The 21,542-nt window shown below is 39.2% G+C and overlaps 1 protein-coding gene across 2 annotated transcripts; it reads right to left on the reverse strand.

Annotated features, from left to right (window-relative positions):
• Nucleotides 1–5,555: 5,555 nt before the first annotated feature.
• Nucleotides 5,556–20,213, reverse strand: TASL (TLR adaptor interacting with endolysosomal SLC15A4). Of its 2 annotated transcripts, none has more exons than XM_047765588.1 (2): nt 19,940–20,213; nt 5,556–7,002 (listed from the first exon to the last, which is right to left on the reverse strand). In XM_047765588.1, the coding sequence occupies exon 2, from the start codon at nt 6,999–7,001 to the stop codon at nt 6,102–6,104; it is 900 nt and encodes a 299-aa protein (XP_047621544.1). In that variant the 5' UTR covers nt 7,002; nt 19,940–20,213; the 3' UTR covers nt 5,556–6,101. The 2 variants fall into 2 exon arrangements, with proteins under 2 accessions (XP_047621544.1, XP_047621543.1); XM_047765587.1 differs by having other exon boundaries at nt 5,556–7,012; nt 19,940–20,212.
• Nucleotides 20,214–21,542: the final 1,329 nt, after the last annotated feature.

Here is a 21,542-nt window from a genome sequence, read left to right on the forward strand (position 1 = left end):
TGAGAACTCTGCGATTAAGGCCAAGTCAAAGTCAAAGCCAAGGCTGATTACTAAAGTCCATAAATGAAAGTAATGCACCTCTACCCCTTCCCTCACCTCTCAGAGTGTTTAGTACAGAAGATTCTAGTTATAACCCTATTATAATGCCTGAGGATCCAAAACTAAGAAAATAGAGATCAGCAAAGGTTGCAGATACTCAACTGGGATAAATTGAAAGAAAAATGATTCAATACACCCTAAATAGTCATTGCACGTGTATTATTACACTTAGTTTGCCTTTGCTTAATAGGTTTTGTACTACATAAATGAGCTTTTTTAAACAGGGACTATGAAGCTCATCTTTGTATAACAGTTCATACTCAATAAATATTGGATTTAGTTGAATTTAAAGTGTTGGATAAAAATATAACAGGTGGTTTTCAGTATGGACAAGTACAATATAAAAGGAAAATAATCCAAATTATGTTTATTGAATGCCAAATTCTAGGTTAACACAACTCAGAGATTTTGTTATTAACATACAAAATTTCCTGATTATATTGGCCCAATGCTCTACAACAGAAAAAAAAAAAATGTCCATAAAACATCACTTATTATCAAAGAGTGTATAGGGAAGCAAAAAACTGAGATTATCCACAGGTGAATAATGCAAATCTATTAGTTTGAAAACTTTCACCTCTGTTACAGTGTCAGTAAAACAAACAAAAGATACAGTATTTTATTCAAAGATAACATAATCACTACTTGCAAAAATGAAAAACAAAAATAACAGTATATGGAGAAAGAAATTCACTTAAAATGTTAACTATGAATATTTGGGGATTGAGGAATTATTGGTGAGGAGTTCCTGTTGTGGCTTAAGGGGTTAAGAACCTGACATAGTTTCTGTGGGGATGTAGGTTTGATTCCTAGCCTCGCTCAATGGGTTAAGGATCTGGTGTTGCTGCAAGCTGTGGTTCAGATCCCGTGTTACGGTGGCTATGCAACAGACTCCAGCTGTAGCTCTGATTCGACCCCTAGCCTGGGAATTTCCATATGGTGCAGATGCGGCCATAAAAAGAAAAGGAATTAAAGGCGATATTTTCTACTTTGCTTATCCAAATAAGTAAAACTTAAGCAAGAATGAAACTTAACCAAATTTTCTAGAGTAAGTGAATATCACCTTTGGATTTTTTTTTTTTTGTCTTTTTGCCATTTCCAGGGCCCTTCCCTTGGCATATGGAGGTTCCCAGACTAGGGGTCTAATCAGAGCTGTAGCCGCTGGCCTACACCAGAGCCACAGCAACGCGGGATCCGAGCCGCGTCTGCGACCTACACCACAGTTCACGGCAACACCAGATCCTTAACTCACTGAGCGAGGCCAGGGATCAAACCTGCAACCTCATGGTTCCTAGTCGGATTCGTTTCCACTGCGCCATGATGGGAACTCCCAAGTATCACCTTTGTAATGGAAAAAAGAAACATATTTTAAAAGACAGAAAGAAAAATATATAATTAGAGTCCAAAAAAGGATGTCTAAAATGAGCAAAAGAAAAAGTGGCTTAGTGTATTTGAACAAAACAAGATATACTGTGTGGGATGACAGCAGGCAGAAAAGGAAGCAAACTATTTTGTATATGTAAGCAAACATGGACCTGTTCATCTTTTTTTTTTTTTTTTAATCTTTCTAGGGCCACCCTCGTGGCATATGGAAGTTCCCAGGCTAGTGGTCGAATTGGAGCTGTAGCCACTGGCCTGCGCCACAGCCACAGCCACAGCAAATCTGAGCCGCGTCTGTGAACTGCACCACAGCTCACAGCAACGCCAGATCCTTAACCCCCCTGAGCGAGGCCAGGGATCGAACCTATGTCCTCATGGATACTGATCAGATTCATTTCCACTGAGACACTACGGGAACTCCTGGACGTGTTCATCTTGAATAAGGAGAATTGATAGTGGAGAGGTAAATTGTGGACAATCAAGAGGAAAAAAAAGATCCTGTCTGTGACAGAATAATGTCCCCCTCCCTACCTTGCCCCAGCAAATATTCATATCCTAATCCTTGGAACCTGTGAATATGTTGCCTTACAAGGCAAAAAGGACTTTGCAGATGTGATTAATTGAAGAATCTTGGCAAGAGGACATTAGCCTCAATTATCCAGGTGGGGCCAATGTAATCATAAGGGTCCTTATAAAAGGGAGGCAGGAGACACAGATGGCTACCACTGGTGGGGTGGTGTACAGTCATGAATTGAGGAAGGAAGCCGCCCTGAGGAGCTGCAAAGGGTAAGGAAATCTATTTTTTTTTCTAGAGCCTCCATAAGGTAGGCCAACCTCCCAACACCCTCATTTAAGCCCAGTCAGAATGGTTTTGGACTTCTTACCTCTGTAACTGTAAGATGATGTGTTGATGGTTTTGTTTGTTTTTTGTCTTTTTAGGGCCACACCCAGGGCATATGGAAGTTCCCAGGCTAGGGGTCCAATCAGAGTTGTAGCTGCTGGCCTACACCACAGTCGCAGCAACTCCAGATCTGAGCCGAGTCTGTGACCTACACCACATCTCACAGCAACATTGGATACTTAACCCACTGAGCGAGGCCAGGGATTGAACCCATGTCCTCATGGATACTAGTCAGTTTCGTTTCTGCTGAGTGACGACAGGAGCTCCAAGTTGGTGGTGTTTTAAGCCACAAATTTTATGGTCGTTTGTTAAAATGGTAATAGAAAATTAATCCACTCATGCATTCCTTCAACTCCAATTCTAGCCATTGACTGTCATTCCACTCTCACGCCTCTGCTTGGAAAACTTTTCCCATCCATCTGTCTACCTCCTATCTTATTCTTCAAAAGTAATTTAAACCCTCATTTCCCCTTGGAGTCCCTACTTGCTTTGGTCTCTTCCACTGATACCTCCTAATACATCTTTTCAGCACTTAACCATACTTGTGTTGCAACCATTGATAACTGTATCCCCTTTGGTGCCACTTAGCCAAGTTCTTTGCCAAGTGGTTTTGTTACTTGTTCCTGAGTTATTTGCCAGGTCTAACAACATGATAAGCTTTCAGAGATAAGGGCCTACTCCTCTGTGTGTGGCACACATACATAGGTGTCGTCTTTGCATGCGTTTAATACACAGTGCTCCAAAAAAGCAGCATCAAATAAATGCTCACTGAAAAAAAACAAAAAAACAAGAAACCACTGACTTCTAACAAATAATTTCTCAATCAAAGGCGAAAACATCTGTGATAGTATTATAATACATTTTATACAATTGACTAACCTGCTATAAGAAATTAATCTCATCTATTCCGTCTTCTTCTTGAAGAGGAACTCTCAGTAGCACTTGTTTTCTAGTCAGAAGTATCTGTTTTTCATTTTGATGGGTTTTTAATTTCAACCATCAGATGCAGTAGCCAATGTTGCCAAAACTTGTTTAGCCCTTTGACATGTATTAATTGGTTGCCTACTTTGTGCAAATACTGCTTAGGACATGGAGAAAAACATGAATAAGTCAAAGCTTCAATTTCAGAGGGAGGAAGATAAGCAGATAAATACCAGCAAACAGAACACTATAAAGAAAAGAAGTAACATAATGGTAGAGTTATTTTCCCTTGGAGTAGAAAACCAGTCTTTAACGAGACAAATAAGGTGGTCAACAGGAGAGCAGGTGGTAGTGATTAAGAACCAGGACTTTTCAAGTAAAATGGAACTGAATTAAAATCTAGTTCCACCACTCACTGGGTGCCCTTGGGCAAATTACCTAACTTCCCTGAGCCCAAGTGGCTCATCAGCCTTAAGGGAAAAAAGGGGAGGAGGGGTGGGAATCATAGGCACCCTTTGTTGAGGTTATACTAAGAATTATATAAAATTCATACAAAATGCCTGACATTGTGCCAGGTACCATGGCAAGCAATTAGTACCTAGTGGCTATTATGATATGTTTTAAAACAGTGAAGTGACATTTCTTAATAAATATTTCAAAACCGGGTTCTCTCCATGTTTTCTACATGTTGGCGGGGAGAATCATTCTACAAATAGAGATGGAGAGGATGCTGTTTGTCCCCTTCCCACATTCCTCCTCCTGGGTGAGGAACTCATTACCCCAACAGCTGTTAGGAGTTTGGCTGCTGAAGGCTCCCTGAACTGCCTCACCTCAGGTTACGCCCCCTGGTGGTCAAGCAAGAGAACCAAAGCCAAGCCTCCCATTTCAATTTGAATCCATTTTGAAGGGCCATCCCAATCCCAGAGCTCCTTGAGATTCCCGAGGCCTGGGTGGAAACCAATTCTCTTTTCTTGACTCCCTTATAGAGGTTGTACCCAACACTCCCCAGTAAACTTGCTGGCCAGCCTCCATCTCAGAGTCAGCTTCCTCAAGGAAGCGAAACTAAGTCAAACAACTGTGGTATGGGCAGGGCAGGGCAGTGCTGTGGAACAGGGTTGGCACATTGTTTTGTGGAAGGAGAGATGGTGTTTCTGGCTTCAGTGGCCACATATTCTGTCACATTTAATGAACTCTGCTCTTTGTGAAAACATCCATAAAGAATACACACATGGGTGTGGCTGTGCTCCATTAAAGCCTTATATTATTGACACTGAATTTGAATAACAATTTTCATGTTACAAAATACTCTTGTTTTTATTTTTGCCATTTTATTATTTTTTCAGTGGCCACACCCTCAGCATATGGAAGTTACTGGCCAGGGATTGAATTTGAGCCACAGTTGTGACCTATGCCGCAACTGAGACAACACCAGATCCTTTAACCACAGCCCCACACTAGGGATCAAACTCGGGCCCCGAGCTGCTGAAGTCGGTTTCTTAAGCCACTGCACCACAGTGGGAGCTCTTATTTTTTCCATTTTAAAGTGGTTGAAAAAATTCTTAGCTTATGGGAGTTCAAAAGGGATATAACCCAACTTAGTGTGGTAATCATTTAATAATAAGCAAATAGGAAATCACAGCGTACACATGAAATTAACATGTTGTATGTCAATTATATCTCAATAAAAGAAACAGGTGGCAGGCTAGATTTGGCCAATGAGCCATGGTTTGCCAAGCCCTGAGCTAGAGGAATAGAGTAGAGCAGTCAGGCTCTCATGAAGCTACCATCCTAGTTCATGAATTTACAGAATTTGACATCATGAGACCCTAGAGCTTATAAGAGAAACCAAAAAGACCCCTTCCTGGCTGCAGAAGGGTCAAGAGGGCATGTAGAAGAGGAAGAGAAAAAAAAACGGGAAAAATAAGGAGTTCCCAGGTGGCCTAGTGGGTTAAGGATCTGGGATTGCCACTGCCGTGGTGCAGGTTCAGTCCCTGTCCTGGCAACTTCTGCATGCCACATGTGTGGCCAAAAAGAAAAGAATATATTAAAATGGGAGAAATAACATCCATAATTTCTTTAGAAGCTTAGTACTAACCAGAAAACAAAACACAGCAAAATAAAACAATAGTTGAATATTCATCATGTGGTATTTTCCATTTAGAAAACTTCATCTCACCTGATAAACAGAATTAGAGTTGAGTGGCTCTTTTGTAGCTAAGTAATCATAAAAAATAAAAACACAATTGCCATTAGCTACTATTTTAATATTTATGAATATATTTTTAAGTCATCTGTTACAGGATAGAGAAAAGAGATAGAAACATATTTTGAAACCTGTTTGAACCTGTCTTTCTACCCAAATATAGCAGCCTTCACAGTCCATTTCCCTCAAGGAGAAACAACTTGGAGGAATTTACTTGAGTGGCAAACGTAGTCTTAACTCCTTACCCTGAAACCTTTGGCTTCTAGCTTTGCCATGGTGCATGTTCTTCTTTGGTGTGTCTTTTTCAATTTCTTTGTTCCCTTAAGGGAATCATATGTTTTATTTTCTGATCGTTTTTATTTTTGCTTTGTTGCTATCCAACCGTCGCTTTGAAGTCATTACAGTTCCTCTCCCCACATTCCTTCATGTGTTGTTATTATTAGCAGATTCCCTCCTAATCCACACCTGACCTCCAGCAGACCTTTGTTTCTCCAGTTCATGACTCCCCTTAGCAACCCTCCTGCACATTCTCAGAGTCAGTGAATGATTGTTGCCTAAGATTTGAGGAGTTGAGCAAAAGGAATAGAAGCATTCTCTCTATGGATTCACATTACTATACTGAGAAATATGGAGACTCGGTGTGCTGATTTCAGTTGACACCAACTGTAGCAGACGGTTAATGACTATATCCCTGGCTTTTGAGGTCTCCAGATTCTTCTCTCTAGAGACTTGAATGCTAATTTGGTCCACACTTGTCATAATGAGTTCAGATGCCAGAATCTGTGTAGGAGAGCTGTCATGGAACATATTGTCCATAATGTACTGCTTATATAACTCCACCACCTTCTGCTCCAGGTACTCATTCAGGACTGCATTCGAAATAGGTTTCTGCATTTGCAGGCTGCTTTTCTCTTTGACACTGGTGATTCTCCAGTAGGATGAATAGCGCTGGATGGGTTTTGGTGGCAAGTCACTGGGCTGAGTGGAAATGGAATCCTCCATGGTCAAAGGAATCTCAGACGATTTCAGCAAAGGGCCATGTTCGAAACTGCCCTCGGAGGCAAAATCCGTTGTCACTGAATTAAGGGCCATCACCTGGCCCCCTGCAATATGTAAGTCATTGTAATTCTTGCAAATACTCTTGCAGGAAGGAGGAACCAGGTAGGTCTCTCTGCTGGGATCTCTATATAACTCAACTGTGGCCAAGTTCGGGCTTTCGAACACAGGATTGGGATTGGCTTGCAATACCGTGATCATCGGATTTCTGCTAGGATGGCTCTCTCTCGAATGCACTGAAGAAATAAACTTGTCAGAGGATTTGCAGCTCACATAGAGACTTCGGACTTGCGTTTTGTCCACAGGGGAATAGTAAAGAGCAGTAGCAGCTGTGGCTTCAGTCTCTTCTTTTTCCTCAACTACCTGCTCGTTACAAGATGTACAGTTCCAGTAGATGTCATTCTGGTAGGCGAGTCCACTGAGATACCCTTCTGACAGCATTCTGGAAGAGACTTAGGGAGTAACAATAAGGGAGAAGAAGATTGGAATTTTAAAAATTGGCACTGGTATAGCAAAAAAGTAAAGGAAAATAAATAAGCTCATTGCATTCATTTCCCAAGCCATTACTCATTCTGTTCCTGCTGTATACCAGGGCATTGGAATGTGCTGGAAGTATAAAGACGAAGTGGACACAGTTTCATCCTTCGAGAAGTTTTACTATTGGATAAAATTAACTGGGCATAAACAATTCCAATATTTATCACTGAGGGTAATAATAGTGATGGGTATGAAGCAAGTACAGAAAAGGTGCCTCTAATTAACAACCTGGGGTGAAGGAGAAGAAGTGATGGGGTTTGTCCCAGAGAAGGTGATAATTTCAGCTAAACCGAAGATGAAGAATTCCATCCCTAGGGAGAGTTACAAGAGAATGTGATAATAAGGCCTGTTTGGCATATATAAAACATGGAGCATCAGCAGAAAGGGCCGGGAAAATAAGCGGGAATTGGATCCTGAAGGGCTTTGAGAGTCAGGCAAGGGTGTTTGTGTTCTGCCCCAAAGGAAATGGAGAGTGGTTGATGAGCTACACACTGGAGAAGCAGCATAGATACTAGGTTATTAAAAAAAAAAAATGAATTCTGGAGTTCCCATCATGGCGCAGCGGAAACAAACACAACTAGGAACCATGAGATTTCGATCCCTGGCCTCAGTGGGTTAAGGATCCGGTGTTGGTGTGTGCTGTGGTGTAGGTCACAGACACGGCTCCAATCTGGTGTTGCTGTGGCTCTGGCATAGGCCAGCGGCTACAGCTGTGATTGGACCCCTAGCCTGGGAACCTCCTTATGCCGTGGGTGCGGCACTAAAAAGACAAAAGACCAAAAAAAGAAAAAAAAAAGTGAATCCTGCCGTATAGCACTGGGAACTATATCTAGTCATTTATGATGGAGCATGATAATGTGAGAAAAAGAATATATATATGTATGTGTGACTGGGTCACCTTGCTGAACAGTAGGAAATTGACAGAACACTGTAAACCAGCTATGATGGAAAAAATAAAAATCATTTAAAAAAGATAAAAGGATGTTCAGGGAATAGGGTTTTCTGTGTAATTGAATTTTCTAGGTTGTTTTAATCCAATAAATGATTGTTGAATGGAGTTCCCGTTGTGGTACAGCAGAAACGAATCAGACTAGGAACTGCGAGGTTGTGGGTTCGATCCCTGACCTTGCTCACTGGGTTAAGGATCTGACGTTGGTGTGAGCTGTGGTGTAAGTCACAGACGTGACTAAGATCTGATGTTGCTATGGCTGTGGTTTAGGCCAGCAGCTGTAGCTCCAATTCGACCCCTAACCTGGGAACTTCCATATGCTGCAGCTGTGGCCCTAAAAAGCAAAAAAAAAAGATCGTTGAATTATTTTTTCTAGAAATGAAATTTGTGGCAGATTGTACTGAATATAAGAGCTGTATCTTCTCATCTTTGTATTTTATCCCTGGGAACGAACATTGTTGGCTGTATTTAGGAGGGAATCAAAAGAAACTTAACTTGAATAAATATCCAATAGCAATAGCATGGTATGAAATTAATTCACTATCAACCCATCATGAAGGACCATGATGCCTCATCTACCTTTGCTGCCCAGGATGGCTATCTTGCTCTGTCCTTGGCAGTTTGCAGAATATGTCCTGGAAATGTCCCTGTAACTGTGTTTACATCTGCTGCAGTTACCAAGGGGCTTTCCTGATAGAGAGCTTTTCCTCCACCTTCCCCTACCCCTTCAGCAGTTGTCACTGCACTCTGGAGTGGTTAGAATAGGCTAGAAACCAGCAGGTGCATTTTCTAAAAAAGGAACACATGACATTCCTGGCAATGGCAGAACAGACAACAGCGAGGAGAACTTGTCCTCTTTGGCCTTGAGGGCTGGGCTTCTAAAACAGACCCATCAACTTGATCCTGAGAATGACAAGTCAAATTAGAAAAGGATTATTTTATTCCCAAGGGTCCTTTTCTTGTTTTAGTATCTCTCTTATATTTATGTAGTCATTTGCCAAGTTAAGTTTTTAATTGTGTAAAGTTAATATAATCAGTATATTCATTTCAGTTGTATTTTCAATGTTTTATTTCCTCTTTTGGAATTATTCCAAGATCTATTCATCAGTAGGCACAAGAAGAAACTTCAATATAACTAATTAGAAAATGCAAATCAGGAGTTCCCGTCGTGGTGCAGTGGTTAACAAATCCGACTGGGAACCATGAGGTTGCAGGTTTGATCCCTGGCCTTGCTCAGTGGGTTAATGATCCGGCATTGCCATGAGCTGTGGTGTAGGTTGCAGATGTGGCTTGGATCCCACGTTGCTGTGGCTCTGACATAGGCCGGTGGCTATGGTGGCTAGGCTGCGATTAGATCCCTAGCCTGGGAATCTCCGTATACCGAGGGAGCGGCCCTAGAAAAGGCAAAAAGACAAAAAAAGAAAAGAAAAGAAAAAATGCATATCAAAACTAAACCACCTCACACCAGTCAGAATGGCCATCATTAACAAGTCCACAAATAACAAATGGTGGAGAGGGTGTGGAGAGAAGAGAACCCTCCTACACTGTTGGTGGGAATGTACAATGGTGCAGCTACTCTGGAAAACTATAGAACTACCATATGATCCAGCAGTCTAAGTCCTGAGCATATATCTGGACAAAAACTACAATTCAAAAAGGTATATGCACCTCTATGTTCACTGTAGCCAAAACATGGAAACAACCTAAATGACCATTTACAGATGAATGGATAAAGAAGGTGGGGTACATATATACAATAGAGTACTACTCAGCCATAAAAAAGAATGAAATAATGCCATTTGCAGTGACATGGATGCAATTGGAGAGTCTCTAGGTGAAATATGTCAGAAATAGAAGGACAAACAGCATATCACTTACATACGGAATCTAAACTATGGCCCAAATGAACCTATCTACAAAATGGAAACAGACTCACAGAGAACTGACTTGTGGCTGCCAGCAGGAGGGAGGAGAGAGTAGGATGGACTAGGAATTTAGGGTTAGTTTATTCATTCTAAATGTAATAGTTTGCATAATCAATGAGCACAGGGAACTATATCCAATCTCTTGGGATAGACTGTGATGGAAGGTAATATAAGGAATGTGTGTGTGTGTGTATACACATATATATATTTATGACTGGGTTGCTTTGCTGTACAATAGAAATTGTCACAACATGGTAAATCAACTGTAATTTTTAAAATATCCTGAAAAAAGTATCAATTATTTAAATGTTTACCATATTCCAAGCATTGTCATGTACCATAAAGATACAAAGTTAAAGATCTTCAACAAAGTTGCAAAGTAATTCTTGTATGCTGGACATACTTAAAAGGGTAAGAAAATTTTCTTTCCTGAAAAAACTTCATTAAGTATGGTTCTGCTCTTAAACAAACTGAACATCCACGGGAGAAGGAAAATCTTATATTCATAAAAAGATAGTAAACCAAGCAAGTTTTAATACTGATGCAGTTACTTCACAACCTTCTCACTCCACCCTACCCAGGCTGGAGCTAGGGCTTAGCACCTTCAAGACCTCAGAATATTATTGTGGAAAACCGGAGCAGAGACACAGATCTCTATGGGGGGGGATTTTGTTTGTTTTTGTCTTTTTAGGGCCACACCCATGGCATATGGAGGTTCCCAGGCTAGGGGTCCAATCAGAGCTACAGCTGCCAGCCTACACACAGCCACAGCAATGCCAGATCTGAGCCGCATCTTCGAACTACACCACAGCTCACCGCAATGCTGGATCCTTAACCCACAGAGCGAGGCCAGGGATTGAACCCGCAACCACATGGATGCTAGTCAGATTTGTTTCTGCTGCACCACAATGGGAACGCCCACATCTCTGTTTCTGAGTTTGTAAATAGACTTCAAAAACTCTTGGCAGAAATCATAGTTTGAGAGAAATGGCTTTTGAGATACCTTGACCTGAGCTTTGAAATATCAGACTCTATAACCCTGAATGATTTAAGGCATAATATTTATTTATCAGCAGTAGACTCAGTGGGAAGTTCCCATCGTGGCTCAGTAGTAATCAACCTGACTAGTAACCACGAGGGGCTCTGGTTGGATCCCTGGCCTCACTCAGTGGATTAAGGATCTGGTGTTGCCATTAGCTATGGTGTAGGTCACAGACCCTGCTTGGATCTGGTGTTGCTGTGGTGTAGGCCAGCAGCTGCTGTTCCCATTCAGATGGAATCCTCTGTGGTAGGAAACAGTATGGTTCCAGATAGACTTGAGAAACCAAGAGTAGGAGAAGCTGTGCCCTACCTCCCATGTAAAACCTGAGGAAGCAAGAAGTCTCACTTCTCTCCTACACAGCCTGGTATGAGAGCAGGAGGAAAGCCAACCACGTGGAATGCCTGGGTGGACAGGCCTGAGGCTGCCTCACAAAGTCTGCTTCCATACCAGCTGGCTGCCCAGAGCCTGCACACCTGGAGAATACTTCAATTTGGCATGGGAAGACTGCAGACATGACGTTTATAGACTGTTAGCCAGGGGCCAGGTGAAGGACGAGAAGTCACCATGGATGCCAGTGAGACTGCATGATGACGGCTACAAACCGGCTGCCCCCTCTCCCCACATCCCCAGATGACCCTATGGCTTTATAAAAGTGAGCTGGAACTTAGAAGCAAGCCCAAATAGGAAGGACCCCTGAAGTGACAGAAATGAGCCTGGATGACAGTGATTACTCAGCATATGAGCTCAAAAGCAAGATCACATTGAGGTAGATAAAAGCAAACATTTTCAGGAAAAATAACAGATTAGGCATATACCTGGGTTTTCCTTCCCCCAAATTTCACTAAAACAACAGTAAATGACTTTTTCAAATGTAATACACAAAGCGAGAAGAGATGACACTAGAGCAGTTGCCTTTTAGAAGCTGGACAGCAGTAGTCCGGGAGAAGCAAATGAAAAATCTAGACCAGTACAGTCCAACAAAACTTTCTGGGATGACCCAATGATCTACGTATGTGCTGTCCAAAATATCAACAAATAGCCACAGAGAAGTGATGAACTTGAGAGACTATGATTCCTAGGCTTGGAAGTGAAGAAGAGGAGTCAGAAGTAACTGAGACTAGGCATGCTGGCAAATGCCACCATTGTTGATCAAAATGGGGAGAAGGGGAGAAGAGGAGAAGGAAAAAGGGAAAGAGCTGATGGGTTTAATTTAGTTTCTCTTGAGTCTGACATGCAGTAAACTGAGTGTTTGAGCAGGGAGCTCATTAGAGGTGTTAGTTATAGTCAACAGTGGAATCATCTCCCCAAGTGTGCGATGTAGGTTTTAATATTGTGGGGATTGAGGAACTTTTGTTTATAATAATTTTTGTGTGAAACCTGCCTTGAATAAGTACAAGGAGGAATGAGCACCAACAAAAGTTGCAATGTCCCTAACTTTGTAAGGACTGCAAGAGCTTCAAGGGTGAACATATCACATTTTTTTTTGTCTTTTGCCTTTTTTCTAGGGCCGCTTCCCGTGGCATATGCAGGTTCCCAGGCTAAGGGTCTAATCTGAGCTGTAGCCGCCGGCCTATGCCACAGCTCACGGCAATGCTGGATTCTTAACCCACTGAGCAAGGCCAGGGATCGAACCCGCAACCTTATGGTTCCTAGTCAGATTCGTTAACCACTGCGCCACGACAGGAACTCCCGTATCATATTTTAAAAATCTACATTCAAAGGTAAATTTGAGTTGTTAGATTCATTAAGGCAAAAAAAAAATCTTGAACTGATAGTTAAGAGATCAGAATTCTAGCTCTGACCTTGTCATTAGCTGTCTAGTTAATGGCAAGTCTATAAAAGAGCTGACATTAGTACTAGCTACAACCCAGATTCTATTATAAGTGCTTTTTATGTAGTAAATCAATGGATATGCACAAAACTCTAAACTGTAGATAGTACTTAATTTACACTTAATTATACTTAATTTATAGGTGTCAAAGTTAAGTAATAAATGCAAAGCCATCAGGCATTTAAACACTGACAGTCAGAAAACAAAGCCAACACTCACATGCCAATTAACCTCTCAGAGACTCAGCTTCTTATCTGTAAACTTAGAATGCAGGATTTAATTATGTATAGGGGCTCCTCAAACTTTAATATTGTCCGGGAACTATATTAAGTCTGAGGACTTAACATTGACTATATTAAGAGGACAGAGTGAAGTGAACATTACTCAGAATCAAAATCAATTTCTAAAAGTTAGCAGCAGAGGGCAGCAGAGAGCACACTAAGGCAGCTTTTGTAAGATTGTTCTCAAGCTATGCAGAATAATGTGTCAAACAAAAATTATACATATATTAGCTCCTCTGATCTTTATTTTTTATTTTTAAGTGTTTATTTCCTTTTAATTTTATTGGCGTATACTTGATTTACAACGTTGTACTAGTTTAAGGTGTACAGCAAAGTGAATCAGCCATGCATATAAATATATCCATTCTTTTTTCACACACAGTTTATTACAAACTCTTGAGTAGACTTTCCTGTGCTATACAGCAGATTCTTGGTAATCTGTTTTTTCATTTTTGTTAGTTTTGTTGAAGTATAGTTGACTTACAATTTTGTGAGCATTTCTGCTGTACCACATGATTCAGTCATACATGTACATGCGTCCATTCTTTTCAGATTGTTTTCTCATATAGATTTTCACAGAATATTACATAGAGTTCTCTGCACTATATAGCTCATTTGATCTTTATAAAAAAAAAAAACCTTTTAATTTACCACCAGAATGAAAATAGTGTTACATATCATATCTTTAATTTTTATTTATTTTTTGCTTTTTAGGGCCACACCCACGGCATATGGAAGTTTCCAGGGTAGGGAATCGGAGCTGCAGCTGCAGGCCTACACCACAGCCACAACAACGTGGAATCTTAGCCTCATCTGCAACCTACACCACAGCTCACGGCCTCAGCCACTGAGAGACGCCAGGGATTGAACCCACATCCTCATGGATACTAGTCAGATTAGTTTCCACTGCACTACAATGGGAACTCCATGACATTTTAAAGGAAAGTTACTTGGGCTTATTTTTTAAATTGTTGGCATTTTTCTTAATGAATTTCAGTGATTGTAAAATTCTTAGAAGATGTCAATCTCTTCAAAGGTATCATAAAAGATATGCTTCAAACAGATGTTAACATATTTGACTGAATTTCATCTGAGACAGTAAAACTTATGCTAATGGATTACTTCATTTGTTCAAACATTTTATCACTTGAACTTTATTTTCTCATCATAGAAAATATAGAGACAAAGATAGAGCTATATCTGGAATTCTCCATGACTGATTAAGTGTGAAGGAAAAGATTCTCAAGGACATTTGCGGATAAGATTTTCTAGGCAAATTTAGCCTCCATTAATCATTACCAGACAGGGGAATACCAAAATTAACTCTTGTGCAAATTCACAACTTAAGTATGTGCTAAAGTGCAGCGCATTATTAAATCATTTACTTGGATTTCAGGGAAAAAATTGTAATATAAATTCTGCCTTCTACACTAACATTTACGTCATTTTTTCAGAAAACTGTTATGATTTTGTACATAGACATACTTTTAATTTACACTCAAACAACACAAGTATGGATTCAGAAAGAAAAACTAAAGAGGGAAGAACTTTATAAGAGGGAACGTTTGGAAAAGCTGAAGTTCAGGATCAGCAAACTATTTCTGTAAATGGCCAAATACTTAACTGTCTTCGCTTTCTGTCACAACTACACAACTCTGCCATCATAGCTGGAAAACAGCCACAGACAATATGTAAACAAATGGCTATGGCTGTGTTCCAATAAAACTTTATTTACAAAAACAGACAGGGGAACCAATCTGACCCACAGGCTTTGACTCGCCTGTCCTTAAGTGGAAAAGATGTAGAAGGTTAGAACATAATAATGGCACTTGTGTTGGGTGCTTTCCAAACACTACCCCTCATATTCCAACGACATTGCACTGTTAGATGTTATCATAATCTGGGTTTTCCAAATGAGAAAATCGAGGTGAAGATAGGACACATGACCTTCCCAGGGTCAACGCAGGGCAGATAAGTACTAGAGTCAAGATTCAAGTCCAAATTTACTAACTGCAAATTTTTAAGAGCAGATCATACTCTTGCATAGTTGAGAGCAGTTTAATATCAGTCATGACAAGCAATGAGTCCTTCCAGGAAAAGAGAACCAGCCCAAACTCCACTTAATAATAGCATTTGCAGAGTTCCTGTTGTGGTGCAGCGGAAAGAAATCCGACTAGGAACCATGAGGTTGTGGGTTCGATCCCTGGCTTCATTCAGTGGGTTGAGGATCCCGAGTTGGCGTGAGCTGTGGTGTAGGTCACAGACACAGCTCGGATCTGGCAGTGCTGTGGCTCTGGTGTAGGCTGCCAGCAACAGCTCTGATTAGAACCCTAGCTTGGGAACCTCCATATGCTGTGGGAGCGGTCCTAGAAAAGGCAAAAAGACAAAAAAAAAAAAAAAAGAAAAGAAAAAAGAAATAACACTTGGCAAATGAAAGAAGGTACAGTGAAATACAGAAAGAAAAGCTCCAAGACAACTAATGCCCACCCCACAGGGCTACACGTATGTCCCAGTTGTGTATCAATGTTCATATATCTTTCCGACATACAAATAATTTATCCTCTGCTCTTTTAATCTAACCATATGAACATTTTTCTTAACCATTCCCACTGCTTTAGCCGGGCAACATCTCAACCTTAATTTTACAACCACCCAGTAATTTAATATTGCAAATGCCCTACATAAATTCAACAGTTCCTCATTACCTCCAGGATGAAGTCCACACATATTAGGCCCTTGTGGTATGTGGTTCTTATCTGCCTTCACCTCATCGCTGCCTGTTCCCACAAGACCCAGCAGCCATGCTGAACTCCTAGTTCTTACCGAAATCCATGCACCCTAGGCATTTATGCCTTTCTTTCATCCTGAGAGCTCTGGTTCCCTTTCCATTACCTGTCCCACCACCCACCCCCTTTTAAGTCTCCCATCTCCACATTTCAGAGCCCCTGGCCATCCCTTCAAAATCCCTGGCCCTAAATAGAAATTCTAAGTTCTCTCTCCTACCCCAATATATTTATCAGAATTGCATAGGACTTTCGCAAAATCCAGCTGCTACCCTAAATGGTAAAATAAGTCATTTGGATAGTCCTTTAAATAGTGGAGTAACTGGCAATAGCAAAAGTAGATGGAGTATTGGGAGGCAGTGATGGGTGGCAAAACAGATTCTGTCTCTGGAAGGACATTTTGCAAGCATATGAACTAAGGCTTCTGAGAAGCTGGGTTGCAACATTGCAAAGACCTCCACAGAGGCACGAAAATGGATGCAGTGAGATGGGGCTGCCTGCCAGCCTCACGGGACATAACTCATAGTAATAAGAACAGGAAAGTGTTGTCTTCAGTTCTGTAAAAGATCTGGAGCCTAGCTAGTTGGAGTGCCATTGGGTTCCCTCCTATCAGCAGGTCTGCTTATACAGATGTTCCTTTTAATAGTTAGAAAAAAGTACATCTACAGGCACATTTTACATTAGCAAATAATTTCTCATAGTAGATGTTGAGGGTTTTTTTCTTTTTTATATTCTGTGTAATCACCGTATAGGCCTACATGAATGTCTCCTTAGGCCAGATTTGGAGAAGATGAATTTCTAAATCACATCTTCTGCAAATTGCCTTTCAAGTAGCTTGGACCAGTTTATTCTCTTGTCATCAATGTCTGAGATTAATTGTGTCTACTGACATTTCTCAACACACTATTATTTTTTAATTTTCCAATCAGATGAGGACATTTATTTTTGCCTCAAATTTGAGGGTCACACAAATACTCTTCTTAAGATGATGTGTTGATGATATATCAGAAATGTTATTTTTTACTACCACCATCCTCAAAATGCTCTATTTCATCTATCTCTTTATTTCCCCTACAATCTAAATTTTAGAGGCCTTAATTCCAATCTGTGGGGCTTTTTTGGTTTTATTAGAGTATAGTTGATTTACAGTGGTGTATTAGATCAGGTGTATAGCAAAGTGAACTAGTTTTACACAAACATATCCATTTCTTTTTTCCCCTATAGGTTATTATAGCACATTGAGTAGACTTCCCTGTGCTATACAGTAGGTCCTTGTTACTTATCTATTTTATATACAGTAGTGTGTATATGTTAATCCCAGGCACCCAATTTATCTCCCTCCCCCCATACAGTTTCCCCTTTCCTAACCATAATTTTGATTTCAAAATCTGTGAGTTTGTTTCTCTTTTATAAGTGAGTTCTTTTGTATTTTTTATTAGATTCCGCAGATGAGTGATGTGTTTTTAAAAGATCATATTTTGTTCTTAATCTAGTTAGGATTTTTTTTCATTATATGATAATGTAACACAATCTATATTACATTTTTTTTTCCAAGTGGATTATATAAGATTCTTACCCAAAACAAGGGATTGCTTTAGGAAGGCTCTCTCTATATAAAAAAGCATCTGCATTTTCCTGACCTTTAACTTAGAAAATACATGTGCTTTTTTTACATGCACTAATCATATACCTTGAATTATATTCCTATTATTTGATATTTTGTGGTATTTGTTGATGGAAGCTCTAAACAATCTCTTACTTTGTATTTTCAGTTCCTATTACAAAATATATAACTGAGGTTATTGATTCTTCTGTCAAATATGAAGTGATTCTTTTTTAATTCAATTTTTATACTGAAGTATAGTTGACTTACAATGTTGTGTTAGTTTCAGGTATACAGCGAAGTGAATTAATTATACATATACATATATCCATTCTTTTTCAAATTCTTTTCCCATCTAGGTTATTACATAATACTGAGTAGAGTTCCCTGTACTATACAGTAGGTCCTTGTTGATTATTTATTATATATATGTACATTAATGTGGATATATTAATCCAAAACTACTTATTTATCCCCCCCGAAGTGATTCTTAATTAACAAGTTAATTTCTAGAAGTCTCATTTGATGGCTAATAAGTCAGAAGGTCTTTGTTTTTCATATTAACATAATGTAAATAATTTTGACACAAAATGTGGGGACTAAAAAAATAAGAAAATTATAGTAGTATTGATCAATGTTAAATTTCCTTGGTGTTATAATTGTTAATCATTGTTAATTATGGCTATTGCCATTAACATTTATTTAATTGTAGGCCTATCACCCAAATACATTGCAAGATACTTGATTTAATGCTGAAATTTAAAAACTAAAAACTCTAATGGACATATGGATAATTGGGGAAGTTTGAATATGGATTGTATATTAGATAATAGTATTGTATTAATGTTAAATTTCCTTAGCATTATAATCATGTAGAAGACTGCCCTTTTACTTAGGAGATACAGGCTCTAAAGGATTTGAAAGTGATGTGTCCTAAAGCAAACAATATAATTTCATACAGTTCAGGAAAGAAAACCTGTGTGTATATACACATACACACACACAGAGACATAGCAGAAGAGAAAATAAATGTGGCAAAGTGCTAAAACTAATTAATCTACATGACGGAAATGTGTGTTCATTGTACTATTCTTTCCATTTTTATATAGGTTTGAAACTTCACAAGATAAAAATGGGGGAAGTAACTAGATTTAGTTAATGAAGGCAAATTTACATTCTATCATGTTTTGAAGAGCTCAGAGGGACAGTATCTTACATATCTGAGATAATCACTAGGTATGTGTTTGGAAATGTTTCAGTAACTTGAAGGAAATCTTGAAAACATCGCTTTACTCTGAGATAATAAAGTTAGTGCACTATGCTTATACAGCCCCAAACTACTATTATAATATGAATGTTTTACACAATTTTCAAATATACTCTACTGCTCCAAGAGGCTTCTCAAGCTCAGAAACACGATCTTCTTACACTGACCTACACAAGAAATTGTTTAAAAATATCAGTATGAATATTCTGGCCAAAGCAAGTTGATATTCAAGTGTAGGGATATGTGCATAAGAAAAAGATTGTTTGGGGAGCTTGGGCTTATCAGACACAACTTAGAATAGATTTACAAGGAGATCCTGCTGAATAGCATTGAGAACTTTGTCTAGATACTCATGTTGCAACAGAACAAAGGGTGGGGGAAAAAATGTAATGTATACATGTAAGGATAACCTGACCCCCTTGCTGTACAGTGGGAAAATAAAAAAATTATAAAAAATAAAATAAAATAAAAGACACACACAAAAAAGAAAAAGACTGTTTGATCAGGTCTAAAGATAATTCAAACAGAAGCCCACCTGTGTATATACTATCTTTAATACCAATAGGGAGACTTGCCCCAAATCACCCAGATGGCAATTCAAAAAGCACATCACTGTAGAACACGTTCACTTTGAGTGTGTCTTGCCACATAGAAGAACACTTATCACTGGCTCATCCAATGAATAATTTAGAGTCAAATCCAATTGGGATTTATTGTGATTGTAGTCATCTCTAAAACTCCATCTTTGGGACCAGATTTAAGAGTTACTCTGCCCCTGCCAAATTCTGCTTAGGTTTTTAGGCCTTTAAAAAAAACCCACAAAAGCTAAACCTGTGTAGCAGTTAGTGAACAGGGACTGAATAAATTAAACAACTCTTCGATCAGACCAGTCAAATTTAGGTAAAAAGAAAATTTTAGAAATGCTCAGAATGTGAGAATGAGGTAAGAGAAAGAGAGTACTTGGCTTCATTTGTCTTTATTGTATAACTCCATTGAAGGCTTACTTACATGTCCACTCAGCTCTAATTTGGTAAATGAGAAGAGCGTTTTAGATGTCATGAGGCGGGAGCTGAGTTCTGATGATAAAGGGTGAAGAACGTTTAAGAAGAGAAATGACAGAAAAAGTTCATAGTCAGAGAGCCTGTTGCCTCCTTTGCTTACCTTCACTAACCAGTCTGTGCCTTTGGTCCCGCAGAAACACAACGATTGACCATATAAGAGATGAACAAGCCAGCCAGTGCTTTTGCCAGAAATGTTCACAAGCCTTTGGTGAGTCTACTTTTCACTGGTAAGACCAAGAAACTTGGTCATTAAGCTGATCATCGCAGTTGCTGGTTTTTTTATAACTGATCCTATGGAAAAACTTGTTTTTGCTCAAGTTTGATTTGTGCTAAAGAACAGTGGGAAGTCCCAGGAAGGGGGAGGCAATAACTGCCAAACCCACATAGAGCCACAGAATGGTGTTTCTTCCCCTTTTTCGAAAAATGAAACCTATCTATGAAACTGTCTCTTGTTAAAATAGTTTATTGCTACACATTATGTAAGAACCCTCTCGACATAAATTGACTCCTCTAACAATCAATTCTCTTGGTCCCCTCTCCCAAAAGAGAGCCAAAGTCATATATGATTTAGTGAATTCCCAGTTCCATCATTAACTTATAATTTTTAAGAAGTATTATTTCTCACTTGTACTCATAATTTTTAAAAATGCAAATGAAAACAGTTTTCTCTTTCAAATTAACCAAAGTAAAAAAGGTGTTAGTACACGAGTGGGCAAGTTTGTGGATAAACAAGCAGTCTCATTCACTATTAATGAGATTATAAACATTTTAAAAAGGCAATTTATCAGTATCCAAGATTTTTTCTGAAATTTTAAATATTCAAGCACTTGTACTCAACAATTTAGCCATTGGATATATTTAGTTTAGCCATTGGATATATTTGCACCTGTGCACAAAGACATGTGAAAAAATATTTGTCGCAGCATTAAGAAATAACTCAAAGGAGTTCCTTGGTGGCTGAGCAGGTTAAGGATCCAGCATTGTCACTCCTGTGGTGCGGGTTTGAGCCCTAGCCCAGGGACTTCCACATGCTGAAGGCACCACCAAGAAAACAAAACAAAAGCAAAACAAAACAAAAAAAGAAACAGCTAGGAAAAAATATTCATAAATGGGATATTGGCTAAATACCTGAGAGTATATCCCTACCATAGAAAATGATGCATTTGTTAGAGTAAAGTGGCTTTATGTCTAACAGAAGGAAAAGATCTCAGAGTTCCTGCCCTGGCACATTAGGTTAAGAATCTGACTGCAGTGGCTCAGTTCACTGTGGAAGCATGAGTTGGATCCCTGGCCTGGCCCTGGAGCAGTGAGTTAAACAATCCAGCATCGAAGCACCTGTGGCTCGGATTTAATTCCTGGCCCAGGAACTTCCATATGACACAGAGGCAGCCATAAAATTTTTTTAAAAAGGAATAGATTTCAAAGTTACATTACTTAGCAATACCATATAAGATATAATATTCTCCAATTTGTGTTTTTAAAGGAATATATATATATGCACATATATTTGCTGATGCATAGCATATTTCTATAGGGATATACAAGGAACTAGAAAAAGGCAGTTGCCTTTTGGAAATGAGTCTTAATTTTCACATGGGGTATCCTTTTGAAATTTCTACCGTGTATATGTATTACTTTTTAAAAATAGCATTTTTAAGTCATATTTAATTTTGTGTGATTTTTATAGCTCATATATTTTTCCT

This window comes from Phacochoerus africanus, chromosome X, assembly GCF_016906955.1.
Source record: "Phacochoerus africanus isolate WHEZ1 chromosome X, ROS_Pafr_v1, whole genome shotgun sequence".
Classification (NCBI taxonomy): Eukaryota; Metazoa; Chordata; class Mammalia; order Artiodactyla; family Suidae; genus Phacochoerus; species Phacochoerus africanus.

Bases quoted from the DNA above. Each gene is read 5' to 3' on its own strand.
- TASL (XM_047765588.1), bottom strand. From the start codon at position 7,001: ATGCTGTCAGAAGGGTATCTCAGTGGACTCGCCTACCAGAATGACATC.